Source organism: Podarcis bocagei (genome assembly GCF_964188305.1).
Source record: "Podarcis bocagei genome assembly, chromosome: 5".
Lineage (NCBI taxonomy): Eukaryota > Metazoa > Chordata > Lepidosauria > Squamata > Lacertidae > Podarcis > Podarcis bocagei.
In genome coordinates this window covers 16,143,237-16,167,062 of record NC_138129.1, presented here as the reverse complement: position 1 = coordinate 16,167,062, position 23,826 = coordinate 16,143,237, and the positions used below count along the sequence as shown (strand labels likewise).

The window sequence follows — 23,826 nt, the reverse complement described above, 5'->3', positions numbered from 1 at the left end:
ATTCTCTCCCCCCCCCCCCAACCGCGCGCCAAAATATCTAGGAGAAGGCGGGAAAGACCGTTGGTTTTGCGCGCGAACCTCTCTGCCTCAGGAACGCCACGAAAAAAGGATCAGCAGAGAGGGGCGAGCAACGAATAGCAGATTTTCTTAGCCTTCCATTTAGTGCCTTCGCTCCATCTTTTAGCCATGACCTTCCCTGGAGAGACGAACTGGTCCTTGTTCACTTTATTGGACAAACACCGACTTTCACTGAGGGAAGCAGCTGGTGTAACACTTGGAAGCAGGCATGGCCCCTTTGTGGCCAGCCAGAGCTGTGAGATCTCCAGGTAAAGACTCATAGAGTCCACTCCATCGATGTGGGAGACATCCATTGGATGGCCATTTCACAAAGGATTGGGAAAGAGATTTCTGATCTGTCATCACCTAATATGAAACTCGTGCTCTGAAATGAGGGGCATCTACTTAGCTCAGTCTGTGGTGAAACTGTACCCCAGCTACAAGCATGCAACTAGCTTTACTGTACGGAAACTGCAGTTTATCTGTAGTACTTCTATGCTGTTTTGCAACAAAGTATTTGGAGAGCAAACATGTTTTTGTTTCACAGTCCTGTGACCCCAAAGAAGGTTGTAATTGAAACATGTTGGACCTAACCACTTGCATTTTTATACACTTAATGCTTCCTCTTTTCTAGTTCCAACAGTTGGGAGATATTAGAGTGGAGGATCTTTCCCTCAAAAGTACGTTGAAATAATGAATGCTTGACTCTTCAGCTTAGTCCCAGTGGCAGCACCTACCCCAATGCCAGGCGTAACACGAATAAAATACAACATTATTACCACAGAACTGCTTCTAAACTGTTATATTCTGAGAATATGAAGTTGCTTTGGATATTTGGCATTACAAAGTTGAAAGTAAGCTCTGCCCACTGGTAAACGACAGAGAGCTGCTGGGTTTTGTGTTGCCTGTTTTAGTATTATCGCAATTTGTTGCAAACCACCTGGAAGATTATTCCATTGAAAAGCAGGATATCCATTTTCTAAACAAATTAATTGCTGAATATTGGTTTTCCTAGCCCACAATTATCTCCTCCCCTGAGGAACCCTCCTCAAGATAGGTAACATAACAAGCTCATATTGCAATTAAGTTTACAATAAAAATGATTAATTAATTAATGAAATACAACCATCTAAGCTGGTGTCCATAATCTTGTGGAAGCATATTTAAAGGTTTTAACTATGTGCTGTGTATAGAAGTACTTCCTTTTGTCCATCCTGCATAGCAAGAAACATCTTTTTATCCACTTTTCCTGCACCATGCATAATTTTACATAGCTTGAACTTCCCTCCTTACCTGCGTTTTTTCTAAACTAAAAAACCCCAGAAATTGTAATCTTCCCTCACAGGGGAGTCCACAACTGTGGAACTGTTCAAGAACCACCCATGATCTGTGCAGCCTGGGATGTGACCGGACAACTCTACCGGCAAAGGTCTGAGACTCCGAAAAATATACCTCCTAAGCCCACAATCTAATAGACTATGGCTGAAGAGAGTGGAAACAGGAACATCTAGAGTGCTCACATTCTTTCACATTAATTTCATCTATATATGTAGCAAACAACCTGGAATAACAGACTGATTTTCTAGGCTCTGAACCTATACATATTTAGTAGAATGTTCTTCTTGGGGGGTTTTCGCCCAAAAGTCAATTGCAGGATACGTTATAATAACCAGATTCCATACACACACACACACACACACACAAATAAAATAGTGTGCTTCTGATGCTGTATGCATTTATCATACTAATGCACTGGATATATTTAGCATAAGAAATTTGGCACTTTAATAGCTTTGTCTTAAGCAACATATGGTTTTCCAAATTTAATTTAAAATAATTCTAATCTACGTGCATACTGTTCACTTAACACACACGCCATAGGATTAAATCTGTAACTTCGTTTGTTTGTTTTATTCCTGTTGTGAAATAATGATTTAAGTGCATTTCTATTTGTGCTGCCAAAAGAAAAAAGAAAGAAAAAATAATGTTCATGCTGTGACTTGTTGGAAATGAGCTGACAGACTTTATCCTCATGTGATACATCTGCAGTGCCTTGCTGTTCCCAGCTTAGATTTCTCTGTAATTAATGCTGAGAGCTTTTTAAGTTGGCATGTTTGGCAAGTAATGTATCTTTTTCTTCTTAAAGGTTACTTCATCTTTAAGAAGTGGGAGCTAAAATTAAAGAAAGAACATATGTGATTTGTTCCAATGAGCATGCGATTCAAATCCTTCTCTTTCTCCTTTAAAGTACTCTCAACTTGTGTTGGCCCCAAACAGCAGACAATAAGCCTGAATGTGAAACCTGGATCTACCATTTGGCACTGCTCACTTACCCACACATTTTTAAAGATGAAACAAAAACCTATCTGGCTAAATTATCTGCCTTATACAGAACTATGATAAAATTCAATGCACATGGGTCATAAAAGATCATTGCAGCAACTGCAAAAACTGAAGGAATCAGAATTAATTTGGTAAAAAGTTACCAAGTTCCAGCTGGAACAAGAATCATTATTTAACTTTAAGAATTGGTGCATGAATTTGTTTCTTCTTCTTCTTCTTCTTCTTCTTCTTCTTCTTCTTCTTCTTCTTCTTCTTCTTCTTCTTCTTTCCTTTTGTGTTCTGTCTTTAAGATTTTCAATCTGCTTGCAGGGATGCCTTATTTTAATTGATTGCAAATAAGACACTGGAATGGTGCATAAATGTGCTAAAGAAATAATAATACCATAATAAAAAGTACCAGTAGGAAACATAGCAAATGAACAGTGCTGATGACCCTTGTCTGTTGAATAAATGGAATCATCAAATAATCTTATTCTGAAACTTTTCAACCTGGCACATTAACCATTTTTTAGAGGAAATATATCTGAAAGCTGAGGATTGTGTGGGCCTATATCAATCCCGTCTTATTTTGATAAATGCTAGTTTTCTAACAAAACAAAAACATTTCCAGTTTCCTCCTTTGTAAGATTATGAGTAATATACAATCATCTTCAAAAAGCACTTAATACTATACTTCCTTAATAGAGAGGAAGCATATTATGAGTGTCTGAGGTTCACTGTGATATATATCATCAATGTGCTCCCATTTAAGAAAGGGACCACATTCTTATCCACAACTGAATGTGATCATCCAGAGTTAGAAGTTTATGGTCAGGATCCAAAGAACCACACAAGTATTTCTGTATGCCAAAAGGAACTTTGGACTTGTGTTCTTTGAACTTCAGCCAAACTCCCTTCTACCCCACCACCTCCACTCTCATGAAAAATTATTTTTTGAAACTGAGGAGAGTCTCTAAAGTGGTTTGTGATATGTAATGGGTGTGTACTTTCAAGTAAAAATAAGTAAATCACTGAGCTAAAGGAAGTTATTGTGAGGGCCTAATGTAGGGTGTTTTGGGCCCCCCCCCAGATCTCAGCTTATATATCTTGGGCTATGGATACAAGTTGTAAGTAGAGTTTTAACAAATTCATACAGCATCTATGAACTGGCAGCTCTGTATAACATACACAGCTCTACAGCTGGAGAGCAAGGGAGCTGATAAAATTAAGCAAAAATGTCCTTTTGTTTATAGGGAGTTCTACACAATCTGCTATTTTGCTATAAGGGGAACAACATTACATTACTACTGTTCTTAGTTCAGTTCATTGCACACTTTATCTCCCCCCGCCACACACACAATGTTGTTATCCTGCCAAAACCTACATATAATTAAAAACCACAGGCACTCATTCAAAGTGTCAGATCAAAAGGTTAATGTGCTATGGTAGAGAGGAAGTACTTATATTATACCCTTGAACATTTTTTGAAGTTTACAGCATTTGAAAACATGTTAAGTCAAACCCTAGCCAAAGTTAATATTACATCATTTGATTTAAAACATTAATCATAGTTTTAAACCAGTTGATCCAAATGTTTGGCTGCTTGAAAAGAAATATCATGAGAAGCGGTAGGCAGTGTACTTTCTAATGCTTGAAGTGTACACACATGAAATAGCAAATTAAGATTTCTAGGGGTACTGAAACAAAAAAAGTACAGTAAAATGTTTCTTGCAGCTTCATAAATCTAACATACTTAAGGCAGTTATGCATGTCAACATTTTATTGTAGACTTTGGAACTGGTATAGATGCAGTCTTTAATTCTATGTCATAACTTGTTTCAGCACTGATGTTCTTAGAGCAATTGAAAATGTTATTGAAGATGTTATCACAAGTCTATCCAGAAATGAAGCACCCGTTCTCATATTAAATAACAGATCTAACTGGGGAAATATACAGTAGGTATATTTTACCGTGTGTGTGTGTGGTGTGTGTGTGTAACAAATGTTTGTTTGTTTGTTTATAACATTATATACTATCATCTTAATCACACCAGGTATTAAGGTGGTGTACTGCATAAAACAAATACAAAAACATTAACAACTTTTATTATTGCCTCTTCATGTTTCATGAAACCCTGTGCCATGGTACAATGTTTTCCTGAAAAAAAATCTTCAACAAAATTGTACACTTATTCTTACAATCTGCTGTGTGTGGTTTTCAGTCATGCATGAACTGACAATCTGGCTAAAGGTCACCATGGCTTCAGTGAAAATCACAAATGCTACAGAGTTTTTTAAAAAGTCCCAAGAACAGGTCCCGACTGTGGATGATAATACAAGTTTTGAAGCACTACATTAGAATCTTAGCAGACAGTGAGCAATAAATAAATTAACTGTCTATACCTCTCAGTGGACTTGGGTACTATGGCACCCTCTGCAAGGTCAGAATTTGACACACCCACCCACCTAAGTCCTTGCGATGCATTCCTAAAGATGGATAAGAGACTCTAGGACCCTGTCTCCTTCCCCAAACCCAGAGCCTAACTTACTGGGCTTTGAGAAGGCACCTCACTTGGCTTAGCACCCACTGTGTGCACACCACTCATGCAACCCTAAACCCTCTGCTGTGAACCCCAGAAAGTTGAGGAATTGGTAGAAGTAAAGTAACAGTGCTGGACTAACATGGTTATTAACAAAACCAAATTTCAAGCAGCCACGACTGCAGAACCATTCATAAATACAACCCACAGACATCAGAAAGAGAAATAGGGACTGCCAATATATGTGATATCTCATAAACTACAAAGTAATAGGGAAATCATGGACTTCTATTGAACAAAGATGCTACACTACACAGTGTGGTGCAGTAGTCTGTGTTGGACTAGGATCTGGGAGATCGGGGTTTAATTCCCCATTCAGCCATGGGGCTCACTAGGTCACCTTGGGCCAGTCACTGCCTTTCAGTGTAACCTACCTCATAAGTTTGTTGTGGGAATTAAATGAGGAGGAGGAGCATCATGTACATCACCTTGAGCTCCTTGGAGGCAAGTTGGAATATAAATGCAATCAATCAATGGAATCAGGATCTGTTAGTGATGTTTTTGAATACCTAATTACATACTTATAGCTGGTTTACAAGGATATCCCAAATAACAACAATTCCAGACCAATTCATCTCAAGTTTTACATATATTGCATCGAGACACTTGGGAAATTAACTCGCAGCTGACTTAAATGTGTTGTACTGTGATTAGTTATTTAATAGCAAAAATGCACTGTATGCAGAAGGCTCCAAGGTTTGACTCTCCCAACAGGTTTTGCTTAGGAACTTTACACAGTAAACCAAAATAACTTCCTATGTAATAATTGTGTTGCTTAATCACAACATTCCGCAACTGAAATTGCAGATATGATTGTAAAGAAAGCATATTCAAAATATGACTTGTCTCAGATGTAGCCCATTTGGACTTTTTATATGCTAATTTAAACCATTAGATTAGATTGTGTGCAACTGGTCTAAAATTAGATCTATGTTTTGTATGGAAATACTTTCAGATATGACCTATGTACATCTTACCTGCTTTATTTAGATGATAGCTGACCTTTAGGTATTTTTCTAGGGGTAGAGAAAGATAAGAATGGAAATAGTCTGCAGAGAAAAGTCAGGTTTTTTTCTGGATCATAGGCTTTTCTGTAGCTTTACAGTGCAGTGTCTTCTGCCACCTTAAGGACGTAAAAAGCAGTGCATTTAAAAAGTGAAAATGCAGTCATGTCACATTTGCGCAACGAAACCAATATAACCTTTCCCTAATAATACCACTCCAAATTTCATTGGGATTATACCTATCAACAATTTGTTAATTATGATTGTTATTCATCAATGCTACACACATACCATGGCACACCAGATTTAGAAAATATAGTACAATATTCAGGATGGCAAATAAACATTGTGACCAAATTTCGAGTACATGTTGAAATAAATTATTTATTAGTCACATTTAGGATCTCAGGGCAGTTTACATGACTCTAGATTTTATTTATTCTAATTCCCTACCTAGATCTGACAATATGTCAGTTTAATTTAACCATGTGCAGAGCATTTATATAATTATAAGCAAGGAGTGCATGGGAATTTTTAGAAACCAAACAATATTGTGATTTTTAAATGGATTATTGAATTTTGTGGTTTTTGACTTATCACACCAAAAACAGGTGTCTTACTCCAAAGTCACATTTTAGTCCACTAATTTGATTCAAAGTGGTGCCTGACATCTAAACATCAACAAAAATACCCTTCCACTCCGGAACCCTCTTCCCAATTTAGTCAAGAGACAGTCAAACCTATGCCAAAAAACAGGCAAAGTCATATCAAAATGACATTTCAGTCTACCACCATCAATTAAATGCTCTACTCTGGGAACTCTCATGCTGAGTTTCATGATGATATCTTGAGTGATGGCCTAACCTATGCCAAAAAAACGGGCATAGTCATGCCAAAGTCACATTTTGGTCCACCATCTTGATTCAAAATGGCCCCTGGCACCAAAATGTCAAAGTAGATCCTGCCCATCCTTACCTCAGGAACTTTCATGCCAAGCTTGGTGTCAATATATTCAGAGGCAAGCTGAATCTATGGCCAAAATCTGGGAAAGTCACACCAAAGTCAAGTTTTGGTTTACCATTTTGATTCAAATGGCACCCAGTGTCAAACAGCAAGAAAGTCTGCCATCCCACCCTAGAAATCCTCTTGCTGAGTTTGGGGACAGTATTTTGGAAGGCGTACACACATAGAAAACACATGTTAGAGAGACAAACCCTTTTCTAAATTATAGAGTTGATTACACTCTTCCAAATCCATCTTCCTTTCAGATAGCATTTGACTTTTGCTTATCTGAATTCATGAAGCAACCCTCTTTTGTGTTAAACTTTACATAATAACACCAATTCTGAAAAGTAACATACAGCTGAACTGGTTTACACATCCACAGGTTTACAGATTCTGTAGGTTTGCAGATGACATCTACTGGTAATTGTACCACAAGGAAAATAAGAAGTGACTGTCCCAAATCAGCACCAAAATTTGGTAAGTTTAAGAAACTGAGCAATATACTAATTTATTTTATTTTAATGTAATATTCTGAAGTACAAAAAACATGTCTTTACATCTATCATCTATCTATCTATCTATCTATCTATCTATCATCTTCAGTTTCAATACAGTATTATCAGTTAGTCAGTGATGCTAAAGCGACTTTCTCTGTACTGGGGTTACCAACTGGAAGCACATTTGAATCAGCAGGCCCTTCAGTGCCACTGAGGGGACTCCAACACAGCAAAAACTTTGAAACAAAGATCCCTCTCTGGGCTCGGAGAGAGAAGACTGCTTGTAACATCTGTAAATAGTGTGTTTATGTATAGTAGTGTGTGTTGGTTTTGGCCTAGTAAACTCTGCTAAATGGGGTTTCTGCAGTGAACTTAACCACTTGACTGAGCTTCCGCAGCACATATGTCCAACAATCCCAACAGATTCTTCTTTCAGATATCCCATTTTGTAATGTGTTGGAACAGTAGACACCAATATAATATTCAACTAAAACACTTTTCCTTTACTGTAAAACTATTCTGTATGTCCTTTGCTCAAACTAACTTAGGAATAATGTAGATGTGAATATATATATATATTTTGGGGGAAAGATGACCAGGAGTTGAATTCCCAATGGTTAAGGTATTTTTAGGCCACCCAGAAAACCCAAGATTATATTTTCCCAATAGAGCAAAGGTAGGGGACCTCCAGGCAAGTGGGCCAATTAGGCTCAGCAGGGGACTTAATTTAGCACAAAAGGCCATTTTCTCCAAACCACACCCACCTGGCCCACACCTGACTGTGAGATCTGATGTGGGGCAGGTAAAGGTACAACTGCAGGGAAACAATCAGGAGCCTTAAAGTGTGCTGCCTTTTGTTCCTTGACAAACAAGGCTAGCAGTAAGATGAGCACCATACTAGCACTGAAACTAGATTGGACTCAGGGTAACTGATTAAAGGAAATATTTGAAAAAGGTTTGAACATTTTTTACTACTACACATCAAAGCTTGGGACAGAAAGTTTACCTCATAGTAGGAATCATACTTAGTAGGAATAGTTTACCTCATAGTAGGAATCAGGCACTGAACAGAGTGGACTATTGGACTACAAAAGTCCTGTTCACCCTCAAGATTTCGATTTGAAAAAGAGGATACTTGTAATTACAGCAAAGTACATTTTTCTAACCTTGCAGAAACTTCATTGATTAGTATATATAGACATAATTGTATAATACATTTTAAAATAAAAAGAGCACACCAATCCTTATTCAGAAACACTCAGATGGCTGGTAATATTTACTAGCTGTTATTTTATATTTCAGCTCTATTTCTTAAAATATTATCTATTATCTACAAGATGGTGCAGACAAACATTTATGCAACAAAAAGGTAATAATAACTTTGTATGTAACTGCAAAATTGAAATAACCATTTAAAATTAAAAATGTGATATAACAGATTTGGCACAGTATGTATAGGTGAAGTATTGTTATGATGCAAGCTGAGCTCAGGTTGAATGTTTTTAGCACTCAGCTGTTGCTTCAGCAACAATCAACCATAGACAAGGTCTTATATAGGAGCAGTAAACTCCACCTTTCCTGAAAAGGGCCTCTTCAGTTAAAGGGGCTTGGCTCACACCAGTGTGTTGACAGAGCAGGGGAGCCTCTGGTTGTATTGGAGGTTCTGGAATGGAGTCTTCTGAGTCAGAGGACAGCAATACAACATCTTTGGGTTAAAGTGGCACAGTTGAGTGTCAAGACCCCGCAGCCACACCCTCGTTGGAAATAACTCACACAAGGACACGGATATTAGGTTTATGTTATTAGACAAATTTGGGCCACAACTTTATTGAAATTACAGAATGTGAGCAGTACTGGCTTAGGCATTGATTGGACCTGACTATATCTGACTCCTGCCCAGTGTGCAGGAAGTCCAGTAAGGGTAAGCCACCGGTAGGGGGAACCCTGTCAATGCGAACCAACTCAAGCTCCCCCTGGTGTTTCCATCGGGGTTGTGTCAAGGCCCTAGCCCCCAGCCGGGCTTCAGACTAGATCTACACCCCTGGATTCCTTTAACGGAATACCCTTAAGCATGGAGAGGCAGGTGATGGCCACACCTCCCCTCCCCCCACACAAGGTCAAACAATGCCTAACTGCAACCCTAAAAGTTGTGACGATTGCTACGAGGTAGGCAAAAAACAAGTGGCCAGTGCCAATTTGCCAAGTGGAAAAATTCCTACCAGGTCCCTCAGACAACCAAGGCGACCAACCAAAGTCCATAGCAAGGCCATCGCCTAACCTGCAAAATAGGGAGGGCGGGTGATTGAGGAAGCGAGCCAAAGAGGAAGCCCTCTGGCTCGCTCCTTGGTTTGAACAGCTCCAGCCACGCCCCCCCCCCAGCCAGCGGATTGGTTGACCAGGCTCTGACGTGGCCGGGTTCCCCCAGGCAACAGGGGACAAGGTCCCCCGCCCCCGGTGGGGAGTGGGTGGCCACGCAGTCCACCGCAACTCCTCCCCACTGGGAAGTGGAGCGGATTTACCATAGGCACATCTTGTGGATGTGCTTTAGGATTGGCCCTGCATCCAGTTCCCCTTCGCACTTAAGTCTTGAATCTCATTTCCTGAGGAAGGAGAATCTGATCTCAGGGTTACTTATTTTATTTATTTATTAAGTGTATAGACCACCCTTCATTCAAGGATCACGTTGCAGTTTACAATATAAAAACATAAAAATGCATAACATAGTCATAAACAAAAACAATACCACCCCCCACCCTGCCACACACAGTTTAAAATGACAAATATTGTTTAATTAGCTAAAGGTGTGGGAGAAGATGAATGTTTTTGCCTGGTGTCTAAATATATATAATGAAGTATTTCAAACTTTTTAAATCTTTTAGAGCAAACAACTCAGAAACTACTTAATGTATGAGCACTGTGTCTGCACAGTGAAAAGTCATAGCCCTTGTCATTTAATTTTGTCATGGACCTTAAAATGTTGATTTAAATGTTTCCTCATTCCCATTCTTCACAGCATATGCCATATTTTTCCATGTATAAGACAATGTTTTTTGCTGAAGTTTTTTAGTCAAACATTGGTGGTCGTTGTCTTATACATGGATGGTGAATGCCAGAACACTCTTGTGGGGCTAACACTTGCCTGTTGCAACACTTTCCACCTGGGGAGGGAGCTGGAGGAGGAGGAGCACCTTGTGGTCCCGATCCACAGGTCAGTCATAGTGGGGACTATGTGCCCAGGCCACCAGCACCTCCCCGGGTGCGCCTCCCCACCAGCTCCCCCCTGTTGCAGAGCCAGATTCGTGCGACTGCAAAAAGCGCAGCTGACTTGCAGTTGCTGAACACCCCAAGGTGGCTGCTTTCAGCTTGGCCAGAAAGAGCCCACCTCATGGGCGACTGGCAAGGCAGCCCTGAGGCAGCTCAGTAGCACGATCCCTTTCTACAGGGCGGGTGAAGTAAGGGATGCCCCCCTTTCTCTGCTCAGGTGCCCCTGAGCTGGTGGGCCATGCTCTGCTGTTAAAATATTGCTTTCTTAATTTTGGGTTCAAAAAAATTGGGCTCATCTTATACATGGGGACGTCTTATACATGGAAAGTACTTGTTTGGACCAAGGCTATGATTGTTGGATTGATATCAGTTTAGGAAGGCAGGTGGTAGAAGATAATATGCATGGTATTTAAGTACTTAGACTATATTCCCTATGTAACATCAGTGTTTATGGTACTATTATTATTTCATTTATTTTTGAATGACAATATTTTGTATCTTGACAGAGATATATTTTACACTGATACAGCACATTTTGGTAACCAAAGAGTAGTGGACGACATTACCAATGACATTTCCTGTATGCTCAAGATCCCAAGAAGGAGTCTGCATATTGTTAAGTATCAAAAAAGTTTTATTACATGATCTGTAAAAATGTATCACATTTGGAAAAGTACAGCAAATTATTATCATTTGAAGCTGTAGAAGGCACAAATAGGCCAAGAAAGTTATTGCGTCTAGCTGACGATGCCAATAAGGAGAGAAATAAGAAAGCTTGGTACATTGCTACAATCAAAAAATGCTTAATACCTCACCAATTAGTGTCTCAGCTCTGTTAGGAAAATTCCTAGGGCTCCTTCCTTGAAGTAGACTGCCAAAAGCCTCTAAGGAAAGAGGAGTCAGGTACACAAGGTAGGCTCAACAGAGAATTATTAATCATTAAGACAGCGCTGAATGGTCAGCCACGAGGCTATTGCCACAAGCATGGTCTGACAACAGTACATGCTCTCAGGCTCTTCTTATATACTCTTCTTCTATCAGGTAAATACATGAAATCCTCTTGCCCGTATCATTTATGCAACATTATTGGCTAAAGCAATGTGTGAACAGCTTGTGGATACTCTACCTGGCCTTCCAATTGGACACACCATATTTGGAGTTGTTTTCCACTTAGAAACTCCCGTTATCTTATTAAGATGTCATCCTCAATCATTCCTTTTCAGCAGGTTTTGGCTTGCATATTCTGTTACCTTTCCCTCCCAAACTTGTCCTTGGCAATTCTCCTTGTTTGTACTAACTCCTTACCATTACATTCCAATATGTTTTCCTCCTCTTATCTGGCCAACTATTAGTCTCCTGTTAAAGAACATAGTTGCAAGGTTCTTGCTGCTTACGTACACTGCTTTGGACAGGCAGTTTTGACTCTAAGCATAGTCAGCAATTTTGATTTTAAATACTTCTATAATATTCATATCATTATACATGTTCTATATATCTAACACAGTACACATATTTCTGACAGCTCAAGGCCCCCAGATTGTGAGCATCCCAGATATTTATAAGGAACAGAATTTGCAGTAGCTTCATTTATTCTTATTTACTTTTCTCTTTTGCAACTTTCATTGCTTTCTCATTGAACTGTTTAACTTCTCTAAAGCAAACACAGCATGACATCAGCATTCTTTGAATATTTGACAATGTCTGCTCTGTAATTATTCCTAGATCTAGTGATTCAAGAGTTATTTGTTCAATCATCTAATCACAGAAGTCATAGCTAACAAAAAATTATAATGTCTTTACGAAACTATTTTTATTATTCACACCTGTGTTCTGAATTGTATAAGCATTACTTTTATTTATTTCTACAGTATGTAACATTATTCTTTATTTCTGTGGTACACTGTAACCATTAAGGATGACAACAAAACATTTACTTATGGGCTCAGAAATACAAGTTCCATAGGCCTGTAAGACTCACCTCACATTTGAGATGGTATTACAGCTTCTAAATTTTTCTCCAGCTTTCATTTTAGTCCCCAACCTGTTCTACCTACCATTCTCATCAGTGCAGTGGTAGCTGCAAGAAAACAGAAGAGGAAAGTGAGGTCTTTCCCTCTGTCTGGTGGCAGCACTCCTGTAGGCTGCCAAGAAGACAGGTTGGTCTCTCTCCACTCACCCCCCTTGCCATACTTTCCTTTCTATGCTTAACATGTTGACATTGCAGTGGCCCTTGAAAAAACTACAGGGGCTGCTTCGGTGTCAGAAAATAGACAGTGAGTGCCACTGCAACAATGGGCAGGAAGAAACCTTTCTCTTCCCACTTTGTGTTGTAGTGCCAGCCCTGTAAGTGAGATGGCAGGATTTTGGGAAACCAGTTGTCAAAAGGGACTTGGAAAGTGAATGGAGTTTTACAGTAAGCAACTTAATTCCAAAATCAGATTGAGCCCAAAAACAGACAAGCTAATTCACATTTCCCCCCCACAGCTGTCTACCAGCAAAGGTTGCATTGCTGGTAATCTAAGTTATGTTGAAGAAGATGGTACAAAAGTGAATTGTAGCTGCAGTACAACAGTATGTATTACTAATTCCTTAGAATAATAGAATCATAGAATTTGTAGTGTTGGAAGGGAATAGTTATATAATATAACATATTATATAAATAATATGCAATTGAGGTTTTGCAGCTGAGCAAATAAAGGAGGTGATTTCAAATATTTGCAAAAGATAAATGATTGCTCAATGCATTTTGTATATTATAATACTTCCTCAAGAGTTGGGGAACTCCTATTCTTTCTCAGGAGTCCTAATATAGTATCCATATTTTAGTTTGCAATTGATGTTTGACTACAACTTAAGCAGCAGAGACTGTCTAAGAAAATGTTGGAGCAGTGTAAGAAAAGGGGTTAAAACCAATTGTTCCTTAGCTATTGCTTCTCTTAGAACCGTAACAGAATGCCTGTCCAAATCTATAAAATATTCAAAGATGTTGCAACGTGTTAATAGTAAACATATAAAATCTCAACACTTCATAAACCAATGTATGATTTGAAGATGTTCTACTCTATATGTATAGATCAAGATCTTTTGGGAGAGAGAAATTAAATGATGACATTTTAATAAAGTTAATAACATTTATTCTAAATCCTTTTAAATTCCTGATGTCTTTTGAAAACATCCAGTATATATGAAAATACTATCAAATTGTAAGGCCATGTTCAGATATAACACTAAACCTTGATTTCAGATATAATACTAAACCCATATAAAGAAATGAGATTCGAAGCATTCCATCATGGCTAGAATCAAACTACTTTACTGTGGAATCCAAGTCTAGTAGGGGATCATTTGCACAAGCCATAGTTGCCCACAAACCACAATAAGAAGCCATTGGCAAATGATTGTTTGACAGGTTCAGATGAAATAGCAAACTATGATTTGCCAGAAATCAGGAGCAGAAGTTTCTCCTCACCTTACACACAAAGGAGGAAAGCATATGCCCAGGGCACATGACTTGGGCAATACATGGTTCACATAGTTCAGAGGTTACTAAAAAATGGATTAACACTGGCCACATTCACACATAACACTAAGCCAAACTGTGGCTTAGTGCAAATGAGCTGGCTTCCATAGAGGATATTGCACCTGCTTTGCTCCTCCCCAGGCTTCATAGCTCAGTGCAGCAGGGCAACAAAGCCATCAACTGAACTGTATATCGTGCTTAAGGTCTCTCTTTCACCACAGTCTCAGGTCTGGATGACACATTAAGCCATCCTCTCTAGAAGCTAGTATGCTTGCACAGTCCCCACAATCCATACTTTATACAGTATTGTGACATGTGAACAGGGTCATGGACACAGAGTCAATGTTGAAATTTCCTTTTACTAAAGCTGTTATCTTTGACTAGAATACACTATTTATTTCTACAGTGGTACCTTGGTTGTTGAACGGCTTGGCTCCTGAACAAATCAGTTCCCGAACGCCGCTAACCTGGAAGGGAGTGTTCCGGTTTGCAAACGTTTTTCAGAAGCCAAACGTCCTCCGTGGCTTCCAATTGAGTACAGGAAGCTCTTGCAGCCAATAGGAAGCCACACCTTGGTTTTTGAATGGTTCCGGGAGTCGAACAGACTCCCGGAACAGATTAAGTTTGACAACCAAGCTACCACTGTATTAATGAAACATTTCAAAAATATTTAACAATACATATCAACAACAAACCATATATAATTTTTTTTCATTCACGAAAACATTTTTTAAAAACACAGTTCATCCAGAGTGGGCTTTTTCAGAAGTTCAATCACTGCCTTTTTCAAGAAGACCAGGACCACTTCCTCCCACAAAGATGCATTGGCCACACCATGGATCCACCCAGCCATACACAGTGGAGATGCTTTAATAAGTCAAGTGGTGCAAGATAGGAGGAGGGAATACATTACTTAAAAATAAGCTTCTCACTCAGAGAACCACATGCATTCAGTTCCCTAGTGCACACAATCTGGCCCATTCATTCCAATGGAGAAAAAATAACTATATGAGCAACGTAAGACATATTTCCTTTTCTAGGACTAAATATAAGATTCCTTCAAGATTAATATTTATCATGGTATCCTTATATTTTAGTATGTCCAGATGTTCTATCTTGAACACCTGCAATGATATAATGGTTAAACAGTAAGGCCACACACTTCAGCTTACAGTATATAGGTGTTTATGCCAATTTCTCCTCTCCCCCATCTCCTTCCCTGTTTCTTTCTCCATATGTTTGCCATATTGAGACAAATTCCAATATGAGATATGAAATGTTAACAACCTTTTCCATAACTCTGGAACTCATATCTCACTTGAGTTGAATAATAGCTGAAAGGCAATAAAACAAATGGAAAATACAGCAGTTTAAAATGTCTGTAAACATCTGTCATCAGGATGTTTAACGTTTGCCCTTTCTAGTGGCCATATGCAAATTTCAGCATAAAACAAAGTTGTTATTTGGGAAGAGTGTTTTGGGCACATTGATTTCATGGTTAGAGTGTCAAACATGGACCTGGGAGACCAGGGTTTGAACCCCCAGTTGGCCACAAAGCTCGCTGGGTGACCTTGGGCTAGTCACTGTCTTCCCTCAGTCTAACCTACCTTGAATGTTTTGGGAATTACATGAGAAGGGGGAGAACCATGCCCACTACCTTGAACTCTTTGGAGAAGAATAGTGGGATATAAATGCAATATGAGGTGTTAAGGGTGGGGTAGTACCTCTGATGGGGGAGACATTGTGCTCCTTCTGGAGCAGTTTGTCCACCTTTGGTCCCACCCTGCAGTCAGATCTCAACTGTGGCTCCTGGAAGCTGTCATCACGCAGCAGTGCTCAGGAATATCTTCAACTAACCAGCTAAACCAGGTGAGGGTAGCTGATGGGTCTCAAACACTCAGTGAGGTAGGGATTTCCCCTGCATATGAAGATGGACTGGTAGATTGAGTGGACAAAACCAATAGTGGGTCCGAAGGTCAAGAAGGTTGTTTCTGCACGTGCAGTATCCATCAATACACATGGAGTCTATAAAGCAATTATTAATGTAGAAAACTATATTGGAAATTAACAGTTAAGGCCTTTAGATGATTTATTCCTGTTTCTGTTTATCTAATTATTAAATTCCATATCTTTATTTTTGGTACTTTGCCTTTTGTTGTTTTAGGTAGCCGTACCATCTAATGTAGAAGGAATGAGAAGTATCCTTTAAGGAAAACATCTATCTGTAGACTGGGGGAGGGTTTTTCTTCTAAAGAGAGACAAAGACCAATATAAAATTTGTACTTCTTTTTCTCTTTAAAATATTGGCTCTGATACTAAGTTATTTACTACAGTATTCAGCACTTAATTGTATGGCACAATGGAATCCCATCAATATTTGTGGCCTTAATTTTATAGATTTGATCACAGAAGCAAAATTTATTCTAATTGTTGAAAAAGATGCAACTTTTCAGAGACTGCTGGATGACAACTTCTGCAGTAAAATGTCCCCATGCATAATAATTACGGTATGTAGCTAACATTTTGTAACTCTGGAACTTATTTGACTGGTAGTGCAATGATTTCTCAATATATATTCAAAACATTGATAATTATATAAACTCTACTTAGCCATTATTTCCTTAGGGAAAAGGTGTGCCGGATGTCAACACAAGGCTTCTAGTCAGAAAGTTATGGGATACATGCCATGTGCCTATCTTTGCTCTCATGGATGGTGATCCACATGGTAAGTGTGAGAAATGGAAATGAAGATAGTCCTCCTCACCATATAATTTATAAAGATAGAGTAGTCTAAGAGCAGAATAAGACTTTATGATAGAAACAGTTCTCTCAGTCTCATGGCTCCCTTGTAAAATGATGCTGGGAACACTTTCAGGAGAAAATTGGAATGAGATACTTAACATTTTCCCACCCAGCAACCCATCATCCCTCCCAAGCTTTCTTCTGAAAACAAAAGTGAGCTTAGCTGCGGAAGCGGGCAGAGTTGGCAGCCTTCCAAGTGCCCCCTACCTGACATTGGCATGATTTCTGCAAAAGCAGAGTTAGGAACTCTGCCCTACTGAAAAAAATTGGGAAGGCAACATATCTATTAATAATTCATAGCACTATTTTGGACAAAGATTTACAATTAAGATACATTGCTAAATCATACATTGATTTATTTTCACCTTTCAAAAAAAATGCAACCATGTATTCAGAACACCAATGGTGGCTCAATCCAAAATCCTATCCAACATGCTGGGGAGGGGAGTTTAGATGAAGTGGAGATATATTTCTGCCTAGCCCAGAAGTGCTCCTCCAGTGGACTAATGCTATTGCCCCAACCAAAAGTGAAATGGGGCATTCTATGAACCAAATCTGCCCCCCAATAGGTATACCTCAATTTACATTTCATATCATCTTTATATTAGGTATTGAAATAATGTGTATCTACAAGTATGGTTCTGTGGTAAGTTTTTTACAACTTTAAATTCAAAATTCTGTTGCACCATTTCTAGCTAAAATGTGATATGGGAAAACTATTGCTGGTTTATTTAAGCAGGACTAATACGTTATGTCTTATTTTGGTCTACATTGTTTCTGTACCAAAGTCTTATATCTTTTGGGACTGCAGTTGATGGAAAATGTCAATTCAGTGTGTAGCAGCTGTGAAAAGGATGACACCCATGCTAGAAATTACAAAAGAAAGAATTGAAAATGAAATTGTATAATAAAGTTCTGATACAAATTTATGTTGTAACCACATTTAGAGTATTTTATATAGTTCTGTTCACTCTATCTCCAAAAATACATTGTAGAACTAAAAATGGTGCAGAGTGGGGCAACCAAAATTATCAGGGGTTATAACTCATTCTCATGAGGCTCCTGTAGGGCTTTTAACCTTGGGATGGCACTTCCCCCTGGAGCATATAGGCGATGTGAGTCTTCATTGCTTCTCCATTGGAAGGGCTTCCCTGCATTCCTAGACTGATCCTGCCAAGTAAACTAAAGTTGAATTGGGTTTACAGTGTAAGCCAAGCCATGTCTACTCAGAAGTAAGTTCTACTGAATTCAATGAGACTTACTTCCAGGTAAGTGGGCTTTTGAATGCAGCCAAGTGCATAGAAGGAAAGGGTCCTGAGGGGCTTAGTTTATGAAGAATAGATCCACAGCAATCAGTGCCAGGATCTGAAGGCGGTAGGTCAGGATCAGTGCCAGGATCTGGAGGGGGTAAGATGCCTTCAGCCAGCCTGCCCAACGTGGATCTCTCTTTTTGTTCTCCCTTCTTGTTCCCAGCATACTTTGCTAAAAATACTCTTTTACCCTCACCTCATATCCAGTTACCCTAGCAACCGTCCAACCCCCAGTCTCTGTTCACACCTCAGGACAGGAGGGAAGGACAGTTCTCTTACACTGCCAATGGCCCTCAATGGCCCTGTATTGTTTCTTAATATCCTTGACTTAGCCAGGTCTCTCCCCCCCCCTTTCTTTTCTTTTTTGCATAGGCTAGCCTAGGAATTCTTCTGCAGTTTGTATTTCTCCCTTCACAACCCAAATAATCAAAATCCTACTATTTATTAATTTCTAGGGTTTAGGAGGGTCTCTGAACCCTAGTATAACATAGTATACCTGCATCTCTACCAAAATGAGCATGGGTCGTGAACTTTTAGATGGAGATTCCTCATCCTGGATAGATGTGACTAGAAAACAGGATTCTGATGGGTTTTTTAATAGGACTGAAGCTCACCTAAAACCAGTTATCTCAATAGAAAGAGGCTATAATTTACCTATTGTCTATCCTACTACCACCAATATCTTTGTCAGATAAACTTCCAAGCTGACATTTTTCTTTTTTTAAAAAAAGTATTTTTATTTAATTTTATCCATATAACCCCAATAACAAAATAGAACAATGAGACAAACACATAAAAATCAAAACAGGTCTTGGTATGGGATGCTCCATTCACACGAATAAATAATAAAGCTTATCTAGATATTTGCAAGACAGGTAAGTGGAGAGTACTGTCATAAGAACTGAGAAAACGAGAAGTGTTTTTTTCACATTTCAGTCTATGTCATTTGAAGCCCATCGCCTCACAGTTCCTGCTATAAGATGGCTTGGCCTTCTTCCATCTGATTTTGACCGGTTAGTTACTTTTCTAAGAACTTTAATTTCCCTCATTCTTTCACAAAAATGAAACCAAAAACAATACATTTACTTAAAATCCCACAAAACTGGGAAACTTCTGTTGGATTATTCTGTATAAAATACACATGGACAGCTACAGGGTAAGAGGGAGGGTTTTTCAATCAGTGCCCCACTTCTTTTATTTCAGTGTGTGGATTCATGAAAATATTTTTAAACAAGTGTGAAAAATAAGATACAGTAGTCAGATTCATCTATCTGCCTTTCAGACTGAGTATACCCAAGACTGCATTGATTCCATTGACTAAACAAGATCAAAGTAAACTGGACAGTTTGAATACAAGACCTTATATTGCTTATCAATCAGCATGGAAAAAAGAAGTATGTACATTTTTTAACTATTTATTATTTTTTGAGCTTCTTGAACTCATTTTCCCTCTTACTCTACACAGAAAGAATATGTTACCTTAATTAGAATAATAGAATTATGTGATTCTAATTGAGGTAACGTATTCTTTCTGTGTAGAGTAGGAGGAAAATTCATACATCATCCCAAACAGTTTAATAGCATGGTGTTTAATGAAGAAGCCATGGTTTGCAATCAACTACCAAACTCAAATCAGAACTAGGTTTCCAAATTATTGCTTGGATCCAAGCAACTGGGAGGAGAAATTTATTCCACAAACTCATGTGTAACAGCTAGCATGGGGTGGGGAACCTTTTCCGGTTCAGTAGGCCAGATTGGCCTTACCCCAACAGGCCAAATTTGACAGGTGGGTGAGACATCCCATATATCAATAAGCTGTCATTATGACATCAGATTATTGACAGGTGTGCTATCTCACTCACCTATCAAAATCCCTTGTACAACATTTCCCAAGCACCCCATAGCCAGCTGGCTGTCAGGCAACTGGAAATTACTGTGCAAGGGCTTTCAACTATTAGAGCACTTTTGAATCAAGTTTCATGTTTTCTGCTAATTAGCTATGTGTAATCTACCAAGTGACACAACCCATGGCTCTGCCTCCAGATAATACACCATTGAGACAGGAGTGTATTAATGTGAATGCTAAATACAATGGAAAAGAAAAGCAGACTAACAGATCCCAGGTATAGATTGTATTTTTAAAAAACCTTTATTGGTTATATACAGCACTAAGGTTTATCCGTCACAAATAGTTTATCTTTAAGACCACTTTCATTTGTGTATTGAATAAACAGCTACTGTATTGCATAAGATTTGTCCAGTCATGCTTGTCCTTTTATCACTTTTAAGTTATTAGTTATTTTCTCAGCAATAGCCAATAGCCAATCCTTTCAAGGCCTTCCAGGTTTATATAGGTAGAATAAATCCTTGGTATTTAAATCAGTATTTAGGCCTTATAAAAGGGACAATAAGCATGCTGCATATTTGTAAAGCCTGTCCATGGCTTTTTGTGATCTTGGAGTTCAGCTACCACAACTAAACTGAAGTCATATGTGCCTGTGAGCCAAAGCCACATAAAAATACAGTTCACTAACAAATGCATGATTTATTAAGCACATTGCCCACCTGTCCTCCCACTGACTGTAATTGTAATGAAAGACAGTTTATTATTAATTATACCACCAAATAAACTACAAACAGGAAACAAGAAAAGACCACATTACAGATCTTAATATATCTGACTACTTCTCATATAGTGTTATATACTGAAGTTCTCACCCTGGGCCAGCAGGGGGATACTGTAGATAGTTCAGGTCCACATATGCAAATAAGGGATCGAAAGTGACGTTCAGTGATTAGATAGTTACAGAAAGTTGTTACAGTTACGTTGTACTGGAACTCTATATAAGCAGGGTGGCTGAACCCTTCAGTTCAGTTCTGTTCTGACCTCTGAATAAACAAGAGCTGTTTGGAGATTCGCTGTGTTGTCTGATATGTTCACCCACAACTCAACAGTAAGCTGCTTTATTTGTTGCAGTGCAAGCTTTTGATTTTACTACAGCAGTAGCAGCTGATAGGATTGAGCTGTAAATTGCCATGCATAATGTAAAAAAAAAAGGAAATTACTACAAGTAAAAAGAGATTAAGACCATAATCCAACACAAACATAGGCATTCTTAAGTCAATCAAAATCAATGGTTTCAGTTCACTTACACAGTACATACTCAATTGTGGCCAAAAGCTGCTCTTGTACAATAAAGGTTTGTTTTTATACTATGAAATAACTTGAAACTGGAACAAAACTATTTTGTTTCTTATGTGGCACAGTTACTCTTCTAGATCACTGTAAGTGTAATATATGCATCATATCAATTTCAATAGAAGTTTAATTTCCAATGCTTTCCTTTACAGCTAGATATTATGGCAACATGCAAAATGAAGGCTGAAATTCAAGCATTGACGTATTTTTCATCCGATTATCTTTCCAGAGTGTATTTGCCAAATAAATTGCAGTTCGGTGGATGGATATGAATATTCAGTCAACTGTTAAAACATTTCATGCATCACTGTAAAAAAATCCTAATTGAAAAGCTGCAGAATTTTTTTTACAATTTGGGGTGCATTTGTTTTTGCCTTTGATCTTTTTTTTTAATTGGAAAGAATGATAATTTCCTTCCATGAATCCACATTATATTGCAGTCACCTAATATGTACTAATTGCAAATTGTTAAAAATAAAAAGTGATTCTTTACAGAAAGGCAAAGAGGATATGTTCTAACATTTACTTTAAAACCTTGATTAATTTCTCATAATTCAAGATACAAAACTGCTATTTTTAATGCAAACTATTGTTGCAAATACAGTGGTACCTCACAAGACGAATGCCTCGCAAGACGAAAAACGCGCAAGACGAAAGAGTTTTCCGTTTTTTGAGTCGTTCCGCAAGACGAATTTCCCTATGGGCTTGCTTCACAATACGAAACGTCTTGCGAGTTTGTTTCCTTTTTCTTAAAGCCGCTAAGCCGTTAATAGCCGCTAAGCCACTAATAGCCGTGCTTCGCAAGACGAAAAAACCGCAAGACGAAGAGACTTGCGGAATGGATTAATTTCGTCTTGCGAGGCACCACTGTACTGTAAGATGTGATGTATCATATATTCATTTATTTCAGCTTACAGACAATTGCAAATTAACCACAAGATAAAAAACTATAAAATGATTATTCCTCATCTTTATAAAATTTCCTAGAAAAATGGAAACATATGCAAACATTCAATATTTCACAGGCACTTGCAGTAGTATTGAAGCGGCTCAATGCATGGGAGTGCAGTGCCAGAACTTTTCAAAGTAGGAACACCAGGGTAGTTGATGGATCTTCCTTGCTTTGGCATGTGAATGAGGTGACTATGAGGCTTTTAAGTGTGGTTGTGACATAGAAGCCCAGAGCAGCATTCCCTAATGTCCTCCAGTTGTTCAACTGTGCTGCAGTAACATTTGTGCTTGCTGGGGCAAGACATCTGGCGGTAGCTAGGTTTGGTAAGTGTTTGGACAGTGTTCTCGAAACTACCAACATGAGTTTCACCAAACTGCGGGAGGCAGTGGAAGACAGGAGTGCCTGGCGTGCTCTGGTCCATGGGGTCACGAAGAGCCGGACATGACTAAACAGCAAGGTTTGGGACGACTGGCATAGAGGAAGTCAGAGAATGAGGAAAATTATCAGAGACTGAGTACTTTAGTTTTGATGGGCTTCCTAATTTACACTTGTTTAAATGGTAACACTTCTCTACAAAATTGTTTGCTTTCTAATTAAATGCTAAAGATTGCATTTCAGCTGGAGGAAGATCTTTATTAAATACCTCTTATTAAATATGTTTTTCAAGTTGAACCAATATAGTCAGAAGAAAGAATCACGAAGTTCAGTGGAGTTGTTAGAAGTGAAGATCACTGAGTTTAGCAGTTTCCTCCCCAGGAAGCGATATATAACATTGCTGATGTAGTCAAATGGTCTTTATGCTACGTACTGCTGCCTTGGGGTGCGCGCGCGAATGGTAACAGACCAACACAGCTAGCTAGCTGCTCTTTTGGACGGCTCTTGAGGACAAGGAACCGAACTCTCCTTGGAGACGTGCCTATAGGGGGCGTCACGACGAGCTCCTGCACCTCAAAATTTACCATTCCCTTACACCTGGCCACCTGTTAACCCCCTTCAAAAGCAGGTAAAATGCAAAATTAGATGCATCCAGATTCGTCGTTGAGCAAACTTCCCAACACCTCACAAGTAATAATATTTTTTAGAATCCAGATTTTTCCCTCCTGCGTGCCTTCAGCCAAAATTGTTACCTTTGGGTAAACTGGAGCAACAGCCTAATCGCGGAACCGCGCGAGCATCGGAAGCCGCCTTGCAATAACCTAAAAGCAGCGGCTTCTGCGAACAGACACAGCCTGCGAAAGAAAGGACCGACCGGGTAAAGCACGTGAGCGCCCGCCAGAGGCCACGCCCACCTTTA

The 23,826-nt window shown here is 38.9% G+C and overlaps 1 protein-coding gene and 1 long non-coding RNA gene across 7 annotated transcripts; one reads left to right on the top strand and one right to left on the bottom strand.

Moving 5' to 3' along the window:
* SPO11 (SPO11 initiator of meiotic double strand breaks) lies at positions 1–22,070 on the top strand. Of its 6 annotated transcripts, XR_014008596.1 has the most exons (14): positions 1–326; positions 4,222–4,335; positions 7,371–7,465; positions 8,788–8,854; positions 11,256–11,364; positions 13,234–13,320; positions 16,434–16,467; positions 16,667–16,776; positions 16,895–16,994; positions 17,680–17,717; positions 19,318–19,394; positions 19,664–19,775; positions 20,425–20,504; positions 21,733–22,070. XR_014008596.1 is itself a non-coding variant. In XM_081196523.1 (13 exons), the coding sequence occupies exons 1-13, from the start codon at positions 187–189 to the stop codon at positions 21,850–21,852; spliced, it is 1,191 nt and encodes a 396-aa protein (XP_081052649.1). In that variant the 5' UTR covers positions 5–186; the 3' UTR covers positions 21,853–22,070. The 6 variants fall into 6 exon arrangements, 5 of the variants coding, with proteins under 5 accessions (XP_081052649.1, XP_081052651.1, XP_081052648.1 ...); XM_081196523.1 differs by lacking the exon at positions 20,425–20,504 and having other exon boundaries at positions 5–326; positions 16,679–16,776; XM_081196522.1 differs by lacking the exon at positions 20,425–20,504 and having other exon boundaries at positions 7–326.
* Positions 20,518–23,758, bottom strand: LOC308588467. Its single transcript, XR_014008796.1, has 2 exons — positions 23,660–23,758; positions 20,518–21,405 (listed from the first exon to the last, which is right to left on the bottom strand). It is a non-coding gene; the product is annotated as an uncharacterized lncRNA (long non-coding RNA).
* Positions 23,759–23,826: the final 68 nt, after the last annotated feature.

Excerpts from the sequence above, each read along its gene's own strand:
- SPO11 (XM_081196522.1), top strand. The coding sequence starts at position 187 with ATGACCTTCCCTGGAGAGACGAACTGGTCCTTGTTCACTTTATTGGAC. Across the intron at positions 4,336-7,370 it reads TCTAACTGGGGAAATATACA|GTTTACAGATTCTGTAGGTT; the intron begins GTAGGTATATTT and ends ACACATCCACAG. Across the intron at positions 16,995-17,679 it reads CATGGATGGTGATCCACATG|GTATTGAAATAATGTGTATC; the intron begins GTAAGTGTGAGA and ends TCTTTATATTAG.